This window comes from Sphaerodactylus townsendi, linkage group LG10, assembly GCF_021028975.2.
Source record: "Sphaerodactylus townsendi isolate TG3544 linkage group LG10, MPM_Stown_v2.3, whole genome shotgun sequence".
NCBI lineage: Eukaryota > Metazoa > Chordata > Lepidosauria > Squamata > Sphaerodactylidae > Sphaerodactylus > Sphaerodactylus townsendi.
In genome coordinates, this window is record NC_059434.1 from 88,300,525 (window position 1) to 88,321,770 (window position 21,246).

At 49.5% G+C, this 21,246-nt stretch overlaps 1 protein-coding gene across 1 annotated transcript in view; it reads right to left on the reverse strand.

Moving 5' to 3' along the window:
* The window catches only part of EXOC6B (exocyst complex component 6B), a 191,689-nt gene that overhangs the window by 159,509 nt on the left and 10,934 nt on the right, over positions 1-21,246 (reverse strand). The window contains exons 2-3 of the mRNA XM_048508780.1: positions 4,942-5,107; positions 8-55 (exon numbers count right to left, since the gene is read on the reverse strand). Of these exons, the coding sequence (XP_048364737.1) occupies positions 8-55; positions 4,942-5,107 (214 nt within the window). The remainder of the gene's footprint in view (positions 1-7; positions 56-4,941; positions 5,108-21,246) is intronic.

Genomic DNA, 21,246 nt, shown 5'->3' on the forward strand with positions numbered 1-21,246 from the left:
GGCTTACCTTCTTGCTTTCCACCTGCAGTTTTCTGTTCGTGTCCGTCACTTGGTTCTGCAGAGAGAAAACCAAGCTGCGTTTGAGTTAGCTCCCTGCAGACCACTTCAGCCCTGGGCTCAGGAACAGAGAGAACTAAACTGATCTACGCGGAGGTGCACACTTTGTATGTACGCTTGCTGCGGGTCTAGACGGACAAGCAAGTCCTTTCAAGCGAGTACTGTTCAACACAAAATGCCAGATGATGGGGTCACATGAAAGGGCAACCAAACCTCTGGATGAGTCCCGAAATCTGGGTGGCCTGCTCTCTCTCCACCCGCTCACACATAAGTAAACGTGCTCTTCCATCGTAAAGGTGCTGATAGCCAACTGGATCCTTCCCACCCACCCAGCTCTGGCCTCTGCAGCCTTCCCCCTTTAGACGGCCTTCCCCAGACTGCCCAGTTCCAATGACTGCCACCATCTCATGTGCTCACCTTGCAGCAGCTGGCAGAGTTCTCTTTTAGACTCAAGAAACCCTGTGCCTTACAGGAGGTGTCAAAGTTCACCCCAGGAATCCTCCCCCTGATTGGGCCGACAAGCAGAAGAGCCGGCTCTGGGCCTAACCAGCCTCTCCTCAAAGGTGCTGCTGCTTCTCCTGGAAATCCACCTGGAGCTTCAGCAGAACCTGGAAACCACAGAGAGGTGGAGCACCTGGGCCCCTGAGGCACACACAGGCAATTCACAAGCACTGACTGGGGAGCCTCTTCCCTTGGGTCATGCCTTGGTCCTAGCATTTCACTTCTTTTTTTTTTTAATTTTAATAGATTGTTTATTCAATATAACAGCATTATAGAATAGACATACATTGTCTCACAGTTAAAATTTTACATAAAGTTTACTTAAAAAAAAGGGTAAGATGGTTTCCCTTCCCAGTACATACCTCCCTATTTGGGATTGTCATATCTATAATGGTCAACTTATATAACTAAACTTAGGTTTGACTTCACCAGCCATAATAACATTCTTTTAGAAGTTTTAGTAAGTTTTGTTAGCCCTCTATCTTAGACGATATAACATAACAACTTCCTATCTTTTACACCGAAAAAGAAGAACTAAAATTTTCAGATACAACTTTCATATATATTTTACATCAAGTATTTTCAAATCTATTTACAAAGAATTCTTTCAGCGGAGACCAGCTGTCTTCTTTATTTTCTTTATTTTCCTGTACGTCTCTATTTTGCAGAGCAATTGTCATTCAATCAAGGTCCATATAATTCCATGATTTAATGTACCAGTCGTTTAAGGAGGGGAGTTGCGTTGATTTCCAGTACTTCGCTATTTCAATGCGAGCTGCTGCTACTAGGTAAGTCAATAATTTGGAGAAACAAATAAGTTTTTTATCCTTATATAGCCCTAACAAGTATATTTCTGGTAACATTTCGAAATTAACTTTTATGATGACTTGTATTTTTTTATGTATTTTTTTCCAGAACCTTTGCACTTTTCCACACGACCACCACATATGATAGAAGGACCCCACCTCTTTCCCACATCTCCAGCACACAAAGCGGTGGAGTAATTGTTGTTTTATTTTTGGAATTATTTTTTGATGGTGTGACATACCATCCTATGTATCATTTTTCCTGTGTTCTCTCGAATATCTATGCAAGCTATTTGGTTATGAGCATTTTTCCATATATGTTCCCAATCGTCTAGTGGTATATTTTTTTTAAGGTTTTTGCTCCATTCTATCATACTATCTTTAATTAGTTCCTCTTCTGTATCCAATGTTAAAAGTAGTTTATATATTTTACCTACTGTTTTTTGATTTGTTTGTAATATGTTATCAAAGGTGGATGGTTTCATGGTAAAACCCCATGTCTCTTTATCTTTTTTGAAATAGTGGTATAGTTGATTGTATGTGTACCACTGACATGTTCTACCGTCTATTACAATCTGCTCTCTATCTTTTAAAGTAATTTGATTATTGTGATGGTTTAGTATTTCTTTATATGTAGGCCAATTCCTATTATATATATCTTTTATTTGTAAGGATTCCATACGGGATACCCATAAGGGAACACTTCTATATAGTATATCTTTATATTTGTCCCAAATTTTTATTAAGTGTCGTCTCACGTAATGTTTGTTGAATAGTTTATATTTTTTATTCGGATTAGGCCATAACCTATCGTGCCAACCCATCTGCATATCGAATCCTTCAAGCTGTAATAGTTCTATTCTTGTAGGGTGATCCATTCTTTTATCCAAGCACAGGCACTTGAGACTAAATATGTATATAGATTTGGCAACGACCATCCTCCTCTATCCTTATTCATGGTCATAATTTTATATTTGACCCTTGGTTTTTTTCCTCCCCATATAAATTTGGAGATGTTTATATTCCAATTTTGAAGAATTTTTATCGATTTAATAAAGGGAATATTTTGGAAAAAATACATAAATTTGGGTAAGATAGCCATCTTAACTAATGCTATTCTGCCCATTAATGAAAGGTGTATTTTACTCCATTTTTGCAGATCTATTTGGGTTTTTTTCCATAACGGAATGTAATTTTTTTCAAAAATGTTCAGATTATTATTTCCTAATTTTATTCCTAAATATTTTATCTCCTTTTCTATTTTTAAGCAGATCTCAATTCGAAAGCATTTCTATTTTTCTTTAAATGTTAGATCATGTATTAAAAAAAAGATTGTGAGTAGTTTTGGTTTTTCTTTGTTTATTGTTAATCCCGCAAGATTGCCAAATTCCGTAATTTTATTTAATAAATAATCTATTTTTTTATGTGGTTCTTCTAGGAATATTACTAGGTCGTCTGCAAACGCTCTTAATTTGTAACAGTGTTTGCCTAGTTTCAGTCCCTCTATTTTTGAATCTTTCCTGATATTATTCAACAATATTTCCAAAACTATAATAAATAATTGCGGGGATAGAGGACAACCCTGTCGGGTTCCTCTATGTATATTAAATTTGGAAGACAAAGAGCCGTTAATTTTTATAGAAGCTATTTGGTTTTTGTATATTGCCTTGATGGCATTCAGATATAATTTTCCTAAACCTAAATAGTGAAGTGTTGTTAATATAAATTCCCATTTAATCTTATCGAAAGCTTTTTCAGCATCAATGAAAATTAGTGCCATCTTTTCACTTGGTTTATAATTCAGGGCCTCAATTATATCGATTACCATACGTGTGTTACTTTTAGCTTGGCCTTGGGTAGAAAACCAAAGCAGTGATCTTTATGAACCCATTGTCCTGAAAAATTTTTCAGTCGTTCAGTTAGTATGGATGTCATGATTTTGTAATCTGTATTTAACAGTGCAATGGGTCTATATTGACTGGGTTCTAAAATTTCGTCTTCTTTTTTTGGTATTAATGAAATATAGATTTCAGTCCACGATTCTGGTATTTTATTACCTAACATTATTTTATTTAATAATTCTGTTAATGGACCAATAATTTCCTTTTCAAATTTTTTATAGTATAGTGATGTGAATCCATCGGGACCAGGAGTTTTATTTATTTTTAGTTTTCTGATAGCTACACTTACTTCTTCTGTGGAGATGGCAGAATCTAATCTTTCTTTTTCCTCTTCTGGGATTGTAACAATGTTTTGTTTTTTTAAATAGTTTTCTATATCCACAATAGAGGTTTCTTCTTTTGCATATAGTTCAGTATAGTATTTGTTGAATATATTTCTAATTTCATCTGGTTTGGTAATTGTTTTCTTACCTATTTTAAGCTCGCTTATAAAACGGGAGTTTTGCATCTCGTGAATTTTTGCTGAGAGCCACTTGCCCGGTTTGTTTGCGTTAATATAGTTGTTTTGTCTGATATATCTTAATTTTAAAGCTAAGTCTCTTCTATTTGTTTCTTCAAGTTTTTCTTTTATCAATCTAATTTTCGTCTGAAAATTAATTCATTTCACTTCTGAAGATGCCTGTTCCCTGAGCCAAGGCTGAACCACGAGGAGCTCTTGGGAAGAGGAGCGTCCCCTGAGTAACGCTAGCAATGAAAAGACCCATCGCGTCTGCAGTGCTGGGGGACTGCTGCAAGTCTCCCTCTATACACAGACATGCAAATTCCTGCAACGCAAGCTTCAGACCGCTGAACGAGCCCCCTGCTCAAGGGATGCACAATTGTTCCTTTCCTGCCATGCCTGCAGCCAAGGAATGGGCTGAGACACTCTTTGGCCTTGAGCAGAATCCAAAATGTCGTCATCTGCCACTACAGCTCTTCTTAACAGCGTGGAGCCCAGCCATGAAAACCACAGGCCCTCTCTTGGGTCAAATCATCAGGCCGTGCACTGGCCACAAGAAGAGGAGCAGCCTGCTCAGGTGGGAAGAGGCCAGCCCCTGGGACGGGGCTATCTGAAGGAGCCCCAAAACTGTCCATCGGAGGATGATCCAGTTGGAATGGCTGAGCACGTCAGGAGTGGGAAAGACCTGCCTATGAGTATCTCCAAATATGCTGCTGTTCCCCAAGAGAAAGGGACATATGACAACGTGCACAGCATCCCCCAGGCGAAGCTTATGCCCGGCAACCCTCCTGCCAGGGAAGAGGTCTGGTCCTGCTGCCCCCACTGGCCACGCGGACAGAACACCAGATCTGAACCTGAAGCTGCCAGCTCCTACTTCCCCTGAACGGCTCTCTTGCCTTTGGCTGAGCAAGACAGGTTGCTCTGCCTCAGCCCCACCACAGCATCCACAGCGCCAGAGCCAAGAGGTTTGCTCACAAAGCTCTACACAGAACCCTCCTCCCTCCAAAGTAGCAGAATAACTGCACACATGCACATCCCATTTCTATCATGGCGACAATTCCTGCAGGGGGCCTCAACAGGCCCGCCCATAAGCAGCAACCAACCAGCCCAACAAAGGCCCAAAGATGCTTCTCCCAAGTAGCCCAGTGTGACACAGTGGCTTCTGTCCACCCCTGACCTTGAGTTTCTGCGCCTCAGCCCGGACTTTCAAGAACTCTGTGATGGCGTCCACAAAGCCCTGGTAGTGAAAGTTGCACATCTTCTCAATCTCGCGGTCGTGGTTCCGGATGCGAGCATCAAGCTTCTGCATGAACTGCCCGTGCTCCTCTCCATCATAGACAGACCTGGGGAAGGATCAAAAGAGCCACATCGTTCAGCGGGGCTGACGGAGCACTTGGAACTCGCCTCCCCTGGAGACGGACCAGGCGGCTTTTTGGTCTCCGCGAGCTTTTTCCTGACCTGCTATTCAGGAGTGGCAAAGATAAGGACTGTTTTACTGCTCAAAGACAGTCAGGCTCATTCCGCACAAGCAGAATAATGCACTTTCAAACTGCTTTCAGTGCTCTTTGAAGTGGTGCGGAATGGCAAAATCCACTTGTAAACAGTTGTGAAAGTGGTTTGAAAACGCATTATTTTGCGTGTGCGGAAGGGGCCTCAGTCTCCCTTCCCTGAACTGCATGGAAAAACAGGTTGCTGACCTTTAATTATTGCTCCCTGAGCAGACCCTGCAAATGGGCTTTGCACCTGTATAGAGTTTGTATTAGGAACCTTCTAGAGTTGGCATTTATTTATCATGAGTCACTTCAAAGGGACCATTAATGTATGTGGTGCTTAAAGAGCAATTAAAAAAGAAAGAAACAGATCCTTGCTCTAAGGCACTCTGGCAGCCTAAGTTTTTATGTAAATATGGGGGGGAAGGGTCAAGAACAAGTAATTGCCTACAGTTGCATTATTTGATCTTTTTCAAGCCTTAATGTAAGCTATACTCAGATAAATTGAGGGGCACAGTCCCAAAAGATGATGAGGATTATTCCTTTTTATGTCTTGCCTTTGTCAAAACCATTATTTTGTGCATTACTGAACATGGTACTTTGATGCAAAAACATTTACAGCTCATTGAACAACTGCCATCAAACTTTCAAATGGATGGGAAGAACAAGGCGAGGTAAACACGAAGACCCAGGCAGAGCATTCGGCACGTTGAGTTCTGTGGTGCAGGAATATAGAGTCTACTAACATCTTTTTGTGAGAACAGATAAACAGGATGTGTTCTATTAATGTGGCTTTTCAAGTTTTCAACTTTCAGGGTAAATGCAAGCACAGGGTCAGCATTGACCCATGGGGTGACATCACATCTCAACATTTATTAGACAGGCTGTGTTTACAGGGTGGTTTGCCACTGCCTTCCTCGGTTGTCCGCACTTTACCCCTAGCAAGCTGGGCACTCATTTTACCAACCTAGGAAGGACAGAAATAAGAACATAAGAGCCTGCTGGATCAGACCAGAGTCCATCTAGTCCAGCTCTCTGCTACTCATATTGGCCCACCAGGTGCCATTGGGAGCTCACGTGCAGGATGTGAAAGCAATGGCCTTCTGCGACTGTTGCTCCCGAGCACCTGGTCTGCTAAGGCATTTGCAACCTCAGATCAAGGAGGATCAAGATTGGTAGCCAAAGATCGACTTCTCCTCCATAAATCTGTCCAAGCCCCCTTTAAAGCTATCCAGGTGAGTGACCATCACTAACTAAATCTAAGCCAACCTTGAGCCTTTATAAATGATTGGGTTCCGTGGTCTGTACTACTGAGTACAGTTTGCTGTGGGTTGGCTCCTGTTGTGTGATTTTGCATTATTTAATGTATCAGAGTGATGCAGTGGTTAAGAGCTGGGTTTGTTTCCCTGCTCCTCCACATGAAGCCTGCTGGGTGACCTTGGGCCAGTCACAGTTCTCCCAGAACTCTCTCAGCCCCACCCACCTCACAAGGTGTCTGTTGGGCGGGGAGGCGATTGTAAGCTGCTATGAGACTGCTTAGGGTGGAGTCAAGTGGGGTACCAAAAGCGGGGTCACATGTTCTGTTTTTTAGACTTCTGGTTGGCTCTGCAACACAAATCCTCTTGCTCAGCACCCCAACAAGTCCGTCCAACACAGAGCATCAGCCCCCTGACCACAAACCCAGCACAGCATTATGTCCCTTCCCTTATACTCCACTTCCCCCTCCTTCTCCCCTTTCGCCCTCTTTGATTACATTTCCCCTTCTTCAACTATTAATACTTTATTCTATACTGTAATAACAAACAAACAGGGAAGAAGAAACAGAAAAGATCAACCATAACTATATGTTCCCATACTTGATATCACCTTCTAAAATGTTATATTTAGCAAATCTAACAGTAACATTAATTGTCAAAGGCTTTCACGGTCGGAATCACTGGGTTGTTGTGTGGTTTCCAGCCGTGTTCTAGTAGCATTTTCTCCTGATGTTTCACCTGCATCTGTGGCTGGCATCTTCAGAGGATCCTCCGAAGATGCTGCCAGCCACAGATGCAGGCGAAATGTCAGGAGAAAATGCTACTAGAACTCGGCCAAACAGCCCGGAAACCACACAACACTCCAGTAACACTAGTTATCTTATATTACTACTTCTCTTGTTTCTCCTCCAATACAAAAATATTTTTTAAAAACATAAAATGTAAGTCTAAAAAGAAAAACAATGTGGGGAAGGAAGAGTGAACTAAGCTAGAAAGAAAAGATAAATACAATCATGTATTCTTGTCAATAATCAACCGGTGCTATTTTCATGTCGCAACTTCTTGAGATGCGCTTGGTCCAAGGCTGCCATTTCGAGACATAATTCTCTGAGCAGAACGGCTCTGGCTAGTTTCTAGCTTCAGAACGCGAGTTACCAGTTGGTCAAGAAGCTGGAGCGGCTGAGAGGCAGGCCGGACCAGGGGGAAGGCACAGCTACAGCGCCCGCCCGGAGGACGGCCAAGAAAAACTGCCCTCGGAAAGGAGTGTTTTTGAAAGGAGGATGGAGCCTGCCATCTCGTGGCACCTTGATGTAAACACAGGAGAAGAAGCCGAACGTGCCATTGCACTCGGTGACCCCCATTCATGGGGCGTTCAAGGGAAGTGGGGTTTTAGAGCGGGTGTGCCGCCCCCCCCCCCCCCCGCACAGCAGCCCTGGGCTTCCTGGGTGGTCTCTCATCCAACCTGGCCTGACCCGACCCTCCAACGTCCGATGTGATCAAGCTAAGTCAGATCTGAAAGGGGAAGCTGTCGTTGACATGCGATCCAGCAGGCAAGTCCTGTGGAAATGAATGGGAGCTGCCAAGGGAAATTCTGTGGCACCGAATACCATGTGGTACTACGTGCACAGTGGAACCTCCTTAGAAAGGAGGCCTGGCAGGGTTAGCCAGCGACACTTTTTAGCTACCCTCCATTTAGCTTTTTTATAGCCCCCCTACCCCACTTAGACTCCAGGGGGATTGCAGAGTACAGGAAGAGAAAAAAGGGCAGTCACGCACAGCATCACACACCCAGTGAGCCATGCAGTAGGACCTGGGGGTACAATGTTACAGGACGGTGCAAACAACCGCCTGCTCAGGTCGGCACAGTGCGCGGAACGCAGCCTGTGGGATTACAAGGGTACAAGGCCAAGCGGCCCCTGCCCCACACGCCCACTGGCAGGCATCCTTCTGGACCATTTTGTCCCCCGGTGGCGCTCATTCCACTCCCGAACATTCCTCTTTTGCACTCTGCACAGAAACTGGGGGCCTTCCTGACTTCCTGAGGGAGGGCACCACAGAGAAGGCACCTGAGCGGGCGGCTGCCTGTTTTGCCCGTTTTTAGGGGAAACCCTCCAAAGGTTTTTAGGGGAAACCCTCCAAAGCCTTTCTCACCTCAAGATGTCCTTGGAAAAAGCGGAAGTAGCGAACAGCCAGCTGCATCGAGGACGGACCCTGATCCCCCGGCTCTCTGCAAACTCTGCAGAACTCAACTTATCTGCGAGGGCTGAATAAGCACCACGAGAGGGACACCCACGGAGGACTCTACCTTGCAGGACTGTGCGCTGCAGGCCATGTGCACTTAGTCCGGGAGAGGGTTAAACTAGGATCAGTTCAAGGGTTAAACTCGGGTTCAAATCCCCACACTGCCATGGAAGCTCACTTGGTGACCTTGAGTCAGCCACACACTCTCAGCCTAACCCTGTTGTCTTACAGCAACTGAGGAGACAGCATGTCTTTTTGGCGAGTGAGAGAAGCAGGGGGCAACTCTGCCGTACTGTTTCCCTTCAAGCCCTTTTATTGACAGTTACAGGTGGAAAATCAAACAGGGCATGCAGGTGGGGGGAACGCAATACAATGGAGAGAGCAAAGAGCACGGGGGTTAGAGTAGAGAATTAGGTATTTGCACGTACACATATTGGGGCCAGAGAGTCTGCAATGTCAGCAGTTTTCTCCGAAACCACATTTGGGAAGGAAAGGTCAGCTGCACGTGAGAGGCCTTTCTCCAAGCAGTCTATTGCCGTACTCAGCCCCCCCCCCCCCCCCCCGGATGTTGGGGGGCCCTTTTCCAAGCAATGTGCTGCCGTACTCGAGAGCCTCCCGGGCGCTGTGAGACCCCTTTCCAAGCAGAATGGCTGCCGTACTCGGGAGCCTCCCAGGCGCTGTGCCCCCCAACATAACCCACCTCACAAGGTTCTTGTGGGGATAAGAACGGAGGAAAGGAGAACCTTGGAAACGGCTCACGGATCCCGCTGGGGAGGAATAAATACTATGCAATTTCTCCAAAGCTCAACGTGTCATGTTTAAATGCTTATGCCCTATTTCAGTTTTCTCTCATTTCTGCTTGTTTTTTTCTTTTCTGCAGTCCAAACTCTACTGGACGGTTACCCCACTGGCTGTGCTCGACTTGCCCTTGGTCGCTCGCCTTGAGTCTCCGTGGAAAAGGTAAGGGCATCCACCAGGCAGAGAGCTCAAAGGGGGCGAGAGCATCACACACAGCCCCTCCCCACCACTGGGGCACAAAGATTCCAAGGGTCGCAGCTGCGTTGAAGCAGAGCCGAAATACCAATGAGATCTCCGCTGTGTGTCCTGCTCACAACTGCAATTACCACTGAGAACTTTTCGTTACTTGAGTTCAATCGAGAGACGAACAAACAACTCCCCGCGTTCGTGTGGGCAGGACGGTGCTTGGAAACGTGGCATTACCAAATATCCAAGTGTTCGTGGAAGCACTAAGCGTGGCTGGGTGGAGGTGATGCCCAGGTGCCTTTGCCCAGAGGACTCTGAAAACGGAAGGGCAGTGCCACACGGGCCCTGGGACCAGCGGGCCCCAAAAGAATCCTCGTCTCCTTTGCCGCAGAGGCATCGAGTGTGAAGGTGCCGCACCCCTGCCCCCCTTTGCTCCTGGGGCAGAAGGACACATGAAGCCACCTTCCGCTGACCACGCCACAGAGGCCCATCACAGTCAGTACTGCCTGCTCAGAGTGGCAGCGACTCTCCAGGTCTCAGGCAGGGATCTTTCCCATCATCCCCCAGCTGGAGAAGCCGGGGGCTGCAGGCCAAGCAGATGCTCTCCCACTGAGCCACCATCACAGCACGCCACTCAGCCCTGGAGAGGGGCCCTCTGTGGCCCCAGTTCTCACTTGGTCCCCCACCCCCAGCCTGGGCTGAGGCCTCCCACTTCCAGTCTTGGCTCTGACATCCTGGCCTCCCCGTGACCTGACTAACATGTCAGAGGACAGTCACATCATGCAATTCCCTGGGTGTTGTGTGGGCGAAGTCACGGGTGTGAAAGGGAAAGCTGCTGCCCAAGCAGAGCTTCCTGGCTGGGAAGGGAAAGGCCCCACCTGAGGCTTCCAGGACTGCACCTCAAAAGCTTCCATTCACCTGCACCAGTCGCCCTGGGCCAGGGGCCTCTCATTTGGCCACCAAAGCGGCACGAGCATTTGGGGGCAGAGCAGAGAGGTGAGGTGGCGGAATGGGCACAGGGCAGTGTGACACACACACACATTCCACTCAGCTGGGGTGGCCTTGGGCCAGGTTCTTGCCACACAGCCACCTGACAAGGCAGGCACAACCAGGAAACAGAGTACGACTTAAGAACCCAGCAAATTTAGTTGTCATTTCCCCTGATCCCTCCGCAGGGGTCCCGTGAGTAAAGTTATACCAGAAAGGGGGACCCAGGTGCAAACCAAACTGATGGCCGACGGGAATCGAGGTTGAGATATTTTAAATTCAAACGACATTTTAGAGGCTCATTTTAAAGTATTGATGATTTTCTGTGTTGTTGTACTGGATGATGGAAACCGCCCTGAGCCTTTTCAGGGTGAATAAATCCAATAACAAATAAATAAGCAACGAACTCTTGAAGGAGGGGGCAGCTCAGAACTCTGCTGGGCCTGGAGGGGGTCTGGCTGCTCCAGACCGGAACTGGACCCCTTCCCTTGGCCACTGCTTGACCGGGGCAAAGAGACCAGCCCTCAGCTTGGCACAGAGACTGCCTGGAGCGAGGGGTGGAGGAGAAAGCAGGGATCCTACAGGCTGGAGCCCCAGGACCACCTCCTGGGGACAGGGAAGCAACGGCTGTCCCTTTGGTTTCAATTAATGAGGAGAACAAAAGGCTGGACTTCAACGACAAGACAAAAATGCTGCCGCGGTTTTCAAGCCTGAGACATTTCCTTCGCATTAAGAAGCAGAGTGTTGCTCATTAGGAAAGTTAAAAATAAAAGAGCGCAAGAATGCCCCGCCGCCTTCGCGTGCACGCCTGCAAACGGTCACAGCAGGCCCCGCAAGAGGTCAAGGAGTCCTTGGCCGCCCCAGATCTGCAGAAAAACACTGGAGCTCTGTGCAGACAGCTGGCTTTGCAGCTGGCCACCATCAGCCAAGCACTCTGGGCACCACAAGCTAGACCAGTGGTGGCGAACCTTTGGCACTCCAGATGTTATGGACTACAATTCCCATCAGCCCCTGCCAGCATGGCCAATTGGCCATGCTGGCAGGGGCTGATGGGAATTGTAGTCCATAACATCTGGAGTGCCAAAGGTTCGCCACCACGGGGCTATACCAAACCCAAAGCCAAGATCCGTATTTATTCCTCTCTTTTCTCAAAATAGAAGGATATTGTACTCACCCAACTGATGTGATAGTGTATTGTTGAAGGCATTCACAGCTAGAATCAACTGGCTGTTGTGGGTTTTCTGGGCTGTGTGGCCGCAGCCTGGTAGTTTTTGCTCCTGACGTTTCGCCAGCAAGCAAAAACTACCAGGCCACGGCCACACAGCCCAGAAAACCCACAACAGCCACGTGAAGTGGAATTCATAAGAAGTAAAGCTAGAGAGAGCAGCAATGAAACTAAGCGACACCACTGACCGCCATGGAAGAGAGTTAAAATCTTCTGAGACAGATGAGTGGACCACCCCATCCTCCAAGTTTCACACACAGCTCCTTGGGTGGTCCAAGTCGAGGGGCCAACAGTTTTCAGAGCCCTCGGGATTTTATGTTCTTAAATTTAAACAATGTTGAGAGCAGCACATTCTGTATTATCTTTACATTTTTCCAATGATTCAGTAACTCCACACAACGCTTTGCATTTGCCTGCCTATAACATTTAAGTCACTCAATTTTCCCCCTAACCGAGTATTCCCATTCAAGGACTGCCATCATGTTAACAATAAGCAGGTTAAATCAGTTCATGTACTATGAAGGGCATCCAATAATTTTCCAGGAAGTTTCCAGAGAAGTTTCCAGAAAGCCTTTTGGCCCAAGTGGTTCCATGGCGCGTCCCACGTCCCGTCCCGCTGCAGCTTGAACACGGACGGCCCGTCTCAACAGCCGAGGTCGTACTTTCAGCGCGTGAGGAGTTTATGGACGCCCTTCTTCAGATGCAACTTTTCAAAAGTTTTCAGATGGCTTCCAAGTTTCCAAAGATGCCACCCAGACTTCAAAGATGCAGGCCATGGGACAGGCACGGACGGGCTCGTTCGTGCCCCGCAACTGTCTCTCTCTGTTGAGCTGCCATCCGTTCGTAAATCTGCCACCCAGATGAAGATGCGCTTTGCAGAATGGCCAAGTGGCAGGCCTGGTCTCGCCTGAGACGCTCTGCTCTCTTCTTTGCCTTGTACTGGTTACACACCAAACCGGAGTCAGAAAACAGAAATGGGCTGCGGACTGAGAAGCCAGCAGGGGTCAGTCTCCCAGACCCTCCCAGACCCTCCCAGACCCTCTTCCCTTGCTCATGGCTGGCAGCGACTTGAGCAATGTCCCCACCCCCACCCCCTAGTTCCACAGGGTGGCAGTGGAGTGGGGGTGGCAGGAACCACAGACTCCCAGCACCATGGCCCCTCAAAACCAAGGGAGGCTGCTTCGTTAGAAGTGCTCCAGGCAAGCTTTTGGCCCCTCAATGATGCGGCTAGCCTCTACCTGGGCCAGAGCCTTTACAGCTCTGGCCCCGGCCTGGTGGAACACTCTCCCTCCAGCTGTCAGGGCCCTGCAGGATCTTAGCGAGTTCCGCAGGGCCTGTAGCTGTTCCGCCGGGCCTTTGGGGAGGCCGGCCGCTGATGGCCCCCTGTAACATCTGTAACATCTGTAACACCAGTGGATCCTGCCGCTCCCCCTCCTTCTGGTTTTTTTTTTAGGGGATTGTTAGTAGGCACCATCTATTATTTTGATTTTAGTATGTTGCGTTTTAATGGGGTGGGGTTATTTTATTTATATAGAGCCAATTTAATTAATATTTATCAGATGTTAGTCTTTGGTTTATGTGCTCTATTTTGCTTTGTTGTTCACCGCCCTGAGCCCTCCGGGGGAGGGCGGTATATAAGTTTAATTAATCAATCAATCAATCAATCAATCAATAAAGCTCTCCATTTGCTGGTGGAGGGATCGGACGGAGTGCTTGGTGGGGTGGGTGATGAACCCTTGACATCAGTTCTTGGCAAGAGCAGAGCCTGGGGCAGCAGCTGCTAAGGAGGACGGGGCTGACGGGGCACTTAAACACTGGACAGGTGAGCAGGGTTCAGATAGCGCAATCCTCTGGCGGGGGGAAGGGGCTTGCGACAGAGTACCGTCCCACGGGCCGTGGCTGCACCACCACAGCACTTCTGTGTGTTTGTCTCTATGCTTTGTTGTTCAGCAGGCAACCAGAGGCAACTCTCACAGTGGAGATGTCATCACGGGACCCACAACAGAGGTCCAGCCACCCCCCAGGCAGCCAGAACCAGCCCCACAGCTGATGCAGGAGGGGTCTCCGCCAGCATGACTGCCCCGTCTCCCCCAGCAGAGCTCAGCAGTGGGAGGAGGGGAGGCCATGAAGGCTTCAGTTTTATTACGGCCATTAGGCCAGCAAAGAGGAGGGGAGGCCAAAGGACCCAGGCTGCTGAGGCCAGGGGCAAGAGAGGGGAGGGGACCATGCACCTGGGGGGGGGGGGTTGGCCCCGTTGTTATGTAGCATGTGCCCCCATGGGCTGAGGAAAGGATTTTTTCCTGGTTTCCAAATCGCCAGAAATGTGCCTCCTCTACCCAGCCTTAACCTACACAGTTTAGGGAAATCTGCAGAAAGATGGTCCTCCCTGAAACCACCCCCAGCTGACCCCAGGCAGGCCTGCTAGTTTTCCGATCAACCACACTCAGAGCCAGAACTGCTGCCAGAGAGCTCAGAGGCCGGTGGCAGAGGTTGAGCCAAGAGTCAAGCCATTCGCAGCGGGGGGGGGGGGGGGGGGCCTCAGAGCTGCCACTGGATGCCAGCGGCTGGAGACACAACATCTTCGGAAAGTGAATGAGGGAGAACGACTCCCATCCGAACCACCGGGGAGAAGTTTGGGTCACGGCATTCTCCATCGGGCACACGCCTTTTATCACGGGTGGCTAAAAGAGAAAATGGCTGAATCAAATTAGCGTGCGGCTAGTGAGAGCCCCAGGATTCGGGCCAGCACCCGCCCACCCCCCGGAGAACTGACCACAAGCGACACTTCTCATTTTGTGAACACAATGGAAACTATTCCCCAAGAACAAAAGCCATGCGTCAGCAAGCAACTCCGCCCCTCCTGGGCCCTTTCAAGTCGGCAGGACACTTGATTTGCACCATGTGCAGAGCAATGAGAACAAGCCCCAGAACCAGGCGAGAGGAACGCCGGCCCCTCCAAGCCCCTCCGCCATGAACGCACACACAGGCTGGCCACCCTCAAGACAGCAGCGCACCACAGCCGGGCGGTGAACCTCTTGGAAGTCTTCTCGTCATCTGGGACCCTGCTGGGAAAAGTGTCCTGCTGCAACCAGAGACAGGCGCGGCAACGGGAGGGGCCGTGCTGTCCTTCGCCCTTTCCCACTTTCCTTTCACACAATGTTCCAGCACACCCAGACTCTGAGGAGAAGCAACAAGGGCACAGGAAGGGGGGGCGGCCGGCCTGCCACGCACGCTGCCCACCCCTCAGCAAATCCAGCCCAACATCCAGGCGACAATCAACATGGAACCACCGGGGGGGGGGGGGTGTGAAAAGAAAGCCACGGCACCCAACCTGCCTACCCAATCCACAACCCACAAGGTTCCGCATATTGTCCCAAGTAAACGCAGTCCCCAGGAGAAGACGCACGCACCTCTGCCGCTCTCAACCTGGATGAAGGGCGCCAGACGCTTGCTTCTGCCGTTTCAGCATTCTCGGCACGGGCCCGTGACAAGCGGCCCAGGGAGGTCACCTGCTCTCGTCTCCTTGCAGAGTTCCCAGGATCAGAGAGAATGAGGCCCTGCAGGCCAGGAGGGGTTCTGACCACCATCTCCCTCTCCCCCATCCTCAGAAGGCCTCTGTACTTTCTCCCTTCCTCTCCTCATCCAGCCCCAACCTTCTACAGGTGCCCCACCAGGTGGGCCCAGGCTGCCTTCAGAAGCAGAGGCCCCAAGGAGCCATCAAAGGGACGGCAACATAGGGACCCATAATCATGGAGCAGCAGCCGGCTGATGCCATGAGCAAAATGGGGTGGCAACACCCCAGCGCCACCTTCTGGGCAGGCAGGGGACAAGCCCTTCCACGGGACCAGCAAGCACACGCGGGGGCACCCACTGCCAGGAGACGGGCTCTGCAGAGAAGCAAGGGGGCGCTCCTTGTGTACAGATTAACACAGGCCAGGCCAGGGTGCAGCACAAACACAGGACATGAGGAAATCATCACACCTGTAGAATGCTCCACTCGGAGTGACAAAGGGCTTCCAACTATCCCAGAACTACAACTGATCTGTAGACTACAGGGATCCGTTCACTTAGAGGAAATGGCAGCTTCAGAGGGCGAACTCTATGGCCGTTTCTGCACAGTGGCAGAAACAGCTGTCCACCGGCATCATTAATGCCAGTGGACGCACGAGACATTTGCACGGTCTCGTGCAGGCAGTGCTGAGGCTGCTGCGACCCACAGAGGCGCTCCACACGGAGCCGCCTGTGCATCGTCCCGTTCACCTACCTCTCCTCCTTGCACAGCTCTGGATGGCTGCAGGGACACACCCACGCTGCTCTCTGACCTCCGGGGGTCGAAGGCCAGCGTGGGTGTCTCTCTCTAGCCATCCAGAGTTGCACAGGGGGGAGAGGTAGGTGAATGGGAACACTGGAAGGGCCAAAAGTGGCACCCTCACACCAGTGCGCTTCGCACCGCGCCGGCGGGAAGATGCCGCTTTTGAAAAACCTCGCTTTGGGGGGTGGGGGCAAGCATGGCACTGCCGCGATGCAGCAGCACTAGCTGTGCAAACTGCGCCCCTGGATGATGTTTTCCGCTCTTGCAGAAACAGCCGATGGTACATCACAGATTCTAGTTGAAACCTCTCCCAAATGTCCTCTCCACAGATACAACTGCCCCAAATCTCTCAGCATTTCCCAGGTCAGAGTTGACAATCCCAGACCAAAGGCAAACAAAGGAAACAGTAGACTGAGCACCTAAAGCAAACGTCTCAAGGCAATATTTGGAGGGGGGGGGATGTTGTGGAACCCCCAATTGTCATGCCTAGAAAAAGTAGAGCGGGCAAAAAAGTCCTCATTGAAGAACAGCACTAGAGACAGCCATGTGCTTGTCACCCTATATGCCATCTTCTATGATGCCCAGTTCGTTCTTCACCCCCCACTGATGGAGGAAGCGCCACCCATCACCATGTGTCCAATGCATTCACCTTTCCAGGGAGGTCCACACCTTGTTGGGTTGAAGCCTGCAGATACGGATGTTTCCCAAAAGGAGACAGATGCTCCTCAGCCCCAAAAGCAGCTCAGCCTTCACTGCAACCAAGAGAACCCCACAAGGCAATAGAGGGGAGGCTGGAGGTAGGCCAGCAAAGAGGCCTTTCGGCACAGAAAGAGAGGGAGGAAGGAACAGGAGGAGGGGCTTGGGCATCACCCACGGGGAACTTCTCTAATCACACCCCAAACAGCAGAGTAAAGCCTTGAGCTCAATGAGACGGATACCAGGAGGACCTGGCAGACGGTGGCTGCCCTCCTCCTGGGGCCCAAGGACCTGGATCCTGCATGGGGCCCACTACGGACCCTGTGCCTTGCATCTGTCACATGGGCTCACCCAGCCACGATCAGCACGGCTGCTGCCAACGGCATGAACCAAAGCGTAATTCATTACCCGAGACAACAACAACCGCAGAAGCTGCCACAAGCAAGGAAAGCTGGCTAATGTGCCCTAATTATCTTGTTACTCAGATTTATACTCCCAGCAACAGACATGGGTGGATGCAGCCCAGAAGAACACTGGCAGGCCTCCATCCTCGGCTGACAGCTCAGCCCGCCCCTTCCCAGGGCTGCTACAGCAAACGTTCAGCAGACGCCACCCCCTGCCCTGCTAACACACAGGCACACCGATCCATGGCTCTCTTTACAACATTCAGAACCCATCACCCAGCAATCAAGTTTCTCCAAGGAAGCTGACAAAAGACCTCCTCCTCCTCCTCCCCCTCCCCCTCCCCCCCTCCCCCTCCTCGCATTGTCCCACTAATGCAGTTGCTCGGATTTTTGAATGCCGCTTCTCTCGATGGAGCGGGTTGTCTGGTCGCAGGCCTGTAACTTTCAGATCCGCATTGGTGGTATCTTGACATCATTGCTTTGGCCGTCCGAGTGGCCAACGGCCAGTAACCTCAGTGTGATAGGCGATGCTGGCGACAGTGTCCAGGGCTGCTCTTCGGATGTGGCCAAACCAGCACAGGCGCCTCTCTCTCATTTTTGCCTCAATGGGTACGATGGCAAATTGTTGTTGGACCATGTCGTTGGTGATGTGGTCGAGGAGGGATACACCCAGCGCCCAGAGAGTCATGTGCGTTTCGTTATGGGCCAGCAGCACTCTGACCCATAGAGTGCTACAGGGCGGACCTTGGTCTTGTGGTTTTTTTACTTCAGGTGTACGGGCATTTTCTTATCACAAAGAACACCAGTGACTCCCTTCCACCTCAGCCATGTCGCACTGACTCTCGCCCGTATTTCACCATCAATGCTGCCATTGCTCTGCAAGTTGGAGCCAAGGTACCAAAATGCCTCTGTTTTCTTCAGATTGTAAACAGTGATCTAGATCGAGCCCAGGCCAGGAGTTGTTTCCAGATATTCAGTCTTTGCAGTGTTAAGACAGCCGGTCCAGGCCTGCACCAGGCGCTGCAGTTCCTCTCGGGCAGTGGTTACAAATATGACGTCATCAGCATACAGCAGTGTCCAGGGTCCAGCACTTTCCAAATCCCGCAAGATTGTACATTAAACATGAATGTAATAATTGAGGGGTGTAGCCTATTTCAGAGAAACTGATCAATTAGGAAAAGAGGAGTACCATTATATATCAGGGATGATTATACTTATGAGTAGGTTCATGATTTAAATCCTGGAAGACAGGTGGAGAGCATCTGGGTAAAAATTAAGGGGGAGAGAGACAACAGTGATCTCATTCTGGGGGTCTATTACAAAAATGCAGAAGGATCAACTATTCAATATTTTTATCAATGACTTGGATGATGGAATAGAAGGCATGCTAATCAAATTTGCAGATGACACCAAATTGGAAGGGGTAGCTAATACCCCAGAGGACAGGGTTAGAGTTCAAAATGACCTAGACCAAAACTAACCAAATGATTGCCTCAGAGGGTGGTGGAGTCTCAGGCTCTTTGAAGGTTTTTAAGCAGAGGCTGGATGGTCATCTGTCAGGAGTGCTCTGATTGTGTGTTCCTGCATGGCAGGGGGCTGGACTGGATGGTCTTTGTGGTCTCTTCCAACTCAGTGATTGTATGGCTCTATGATTCTATAATCATAGTGCGTAGAATACTGCAAAATTCATCATAAGCAACCAAACAATTAGGTAATGTAAAACGAATCCAAAACAACTGGGAGGAAACTCTGTGAAAAATATCTTCTCCTCAAAGGAAAGTCTCCTCTCCACACTGCTGTCACCTTTTAAAAATCAGGATCTCTTTCCACACATTAGTCTCCACTGTGCAACTTGGGCCGCACACTAGTTCACCAGACAAGCCTCCGCTTGGAGGAGTGGGGAATCAAACCCGGTTCTCCAAGATTAGAATCCACCTGGTCTTAACCACTGCACCACGCTGCCTCTAAGATAGCATATCCCCTTCGGGGATAGGCGGCCTATAAGTTTAATAAAATAAATAAATAAATAAATAAAGGATAGCAGTTTGCAGCTCTCTTGTTTGCTTTAGTGCTGAGCAGATCTGAAATTCTGTTCGCAGAAAACTCAGACCCTGGTACTTTTAAATCCTATAAATATACCAGTTAGTACAATTGTATATGTTCCATTTTTTTTACATGCTGCATTTTATGTTGTCAAGGCAGCAAATGCTCGGAAAGGAGGAAGGCAGCAGGAAAAGAGGAAGGTCAAACATGAGATGGACGGATTCTACAAAGGAAACCTCTATAAAGGAACACTCAGTTTGCAAGACCTGAGCAGAGCTGTTAGGAGGGCATGAATTCTTAGGACCACTGTGAGTTGGAAGCAACTTGATGGGATTTAACAAACACACACACACGGGCAGGGAAATTGGTGTAGGTTTCACAGGGAAGCAGCACTGCACAGAGTTCAATTTCCCCCCAAATCTCCGCACATGCCTGACATTTTTATAGGGCTTGCCTGTAAGGGAGCACTACCTCCACTACCCACTAGATGGCAGCAAAGGCACCCTTCCAAAATCCAGGGCACAGCGGTAAAATTGGGAGAATCGGAAGAGCTGCAGACCCGCAGCGTTCATTTGCCGTCTCTCCCACTTTTGGAATCTGCTTAGAAACAGACCGCAAAGGCCTGCCAAGTGAGTCTTGGGACTCTGGGCAGTTCTCACACATTTCTGTTTCATCCGAGAGCAGACAAATCAAACGAGGATAACTTTCCCCAAGTTGCTGCATTTAGAGTTGCAGCACAGGGGTCTGTTTCATGCCACAGGGACTGCGGGTGCAATGCTTCCAACAAATCTACCCCTGCCCACACAGCCCTCCAGACTTTGGCACCCCAGAAACCCATTGCCCTCTCCTGGCTGGCGTGCCAAGTAGAAGAGGTTCCAGGTCAAGCAGGAGCACCCAGCCACCTCCTGAAGGCGGGCATCAGGTGAGGAGCCTTTTCCCACCGAGGCGTCTCAGAGGGCACAGAGCAGCAGGCCGCCTGACCACAGGCCCAAAGGAAGCAGCCTTTCTCCAGCCAGAGCAGCTGAAGGCCGCAGCCATCCTGGAAATCTGGAAGCCACTCAGATGAGCCAGCAAAGGCTCGCGAGGGGGCATCATTCCCCGACCACCCTTTCCTGCTTTCACCAACCGAGTCCTGGGACCCTGCCCTACCAAGCATACTCATCAAATTCTCCGTTGCTCACAGAAATCAGGCCTCTTTCGGGAGATGTCAGCCTATGCCCAGCACCATTAGGGGTCAACTGTGCCCCCTCCCCAAATATTCCACAACGGGGGATGCCTGCATATCCCCTGCAGTCCAGTCTCAGCAAATAATGTTGCCCTTTGGAAATAAGTTCCAACAGTTACGGCTACTGCTAAGAGTTGGGAAGACTGCGGCGCTGGGACAGGAAGTGGTGTGGGCCTTGGTTGAGTTTCAGAGGAGGAGGAGGCCACTCAAGCAGCTGAAGGGGACCCCTGCCACATGCTCAGAGGCCACTGACATGAGCCCATTCAGAGAGCCACGCGTAGTCTGGGACTGCACCATGAATGAAGATCACCGCTGCTTACAGCACCGGCAGTTCCTACAAGGGTTTCTGAACCTGTACTAGGTTTCTAGGAGAACCAGAAAAAAACCCACAAGTCAGAGATGCCCCAGGCAACGTACCCACTATACTCAAGTGGGAACTCTCAGCACTATCATCTGGCAAACAGGCAGGCAGAGACCCCCAGTCAGCCTTTCCTTTGAAACAAACTCAGAAAGTGGGGGGGGGGACCCCTCTGAAGGGAAACACACAAAGGTGGTAGGGGAAGGGGAGGTAACAGCTCACTAGGTCTATAAAAACACAGGATGTTTAAGAATAAGGCCT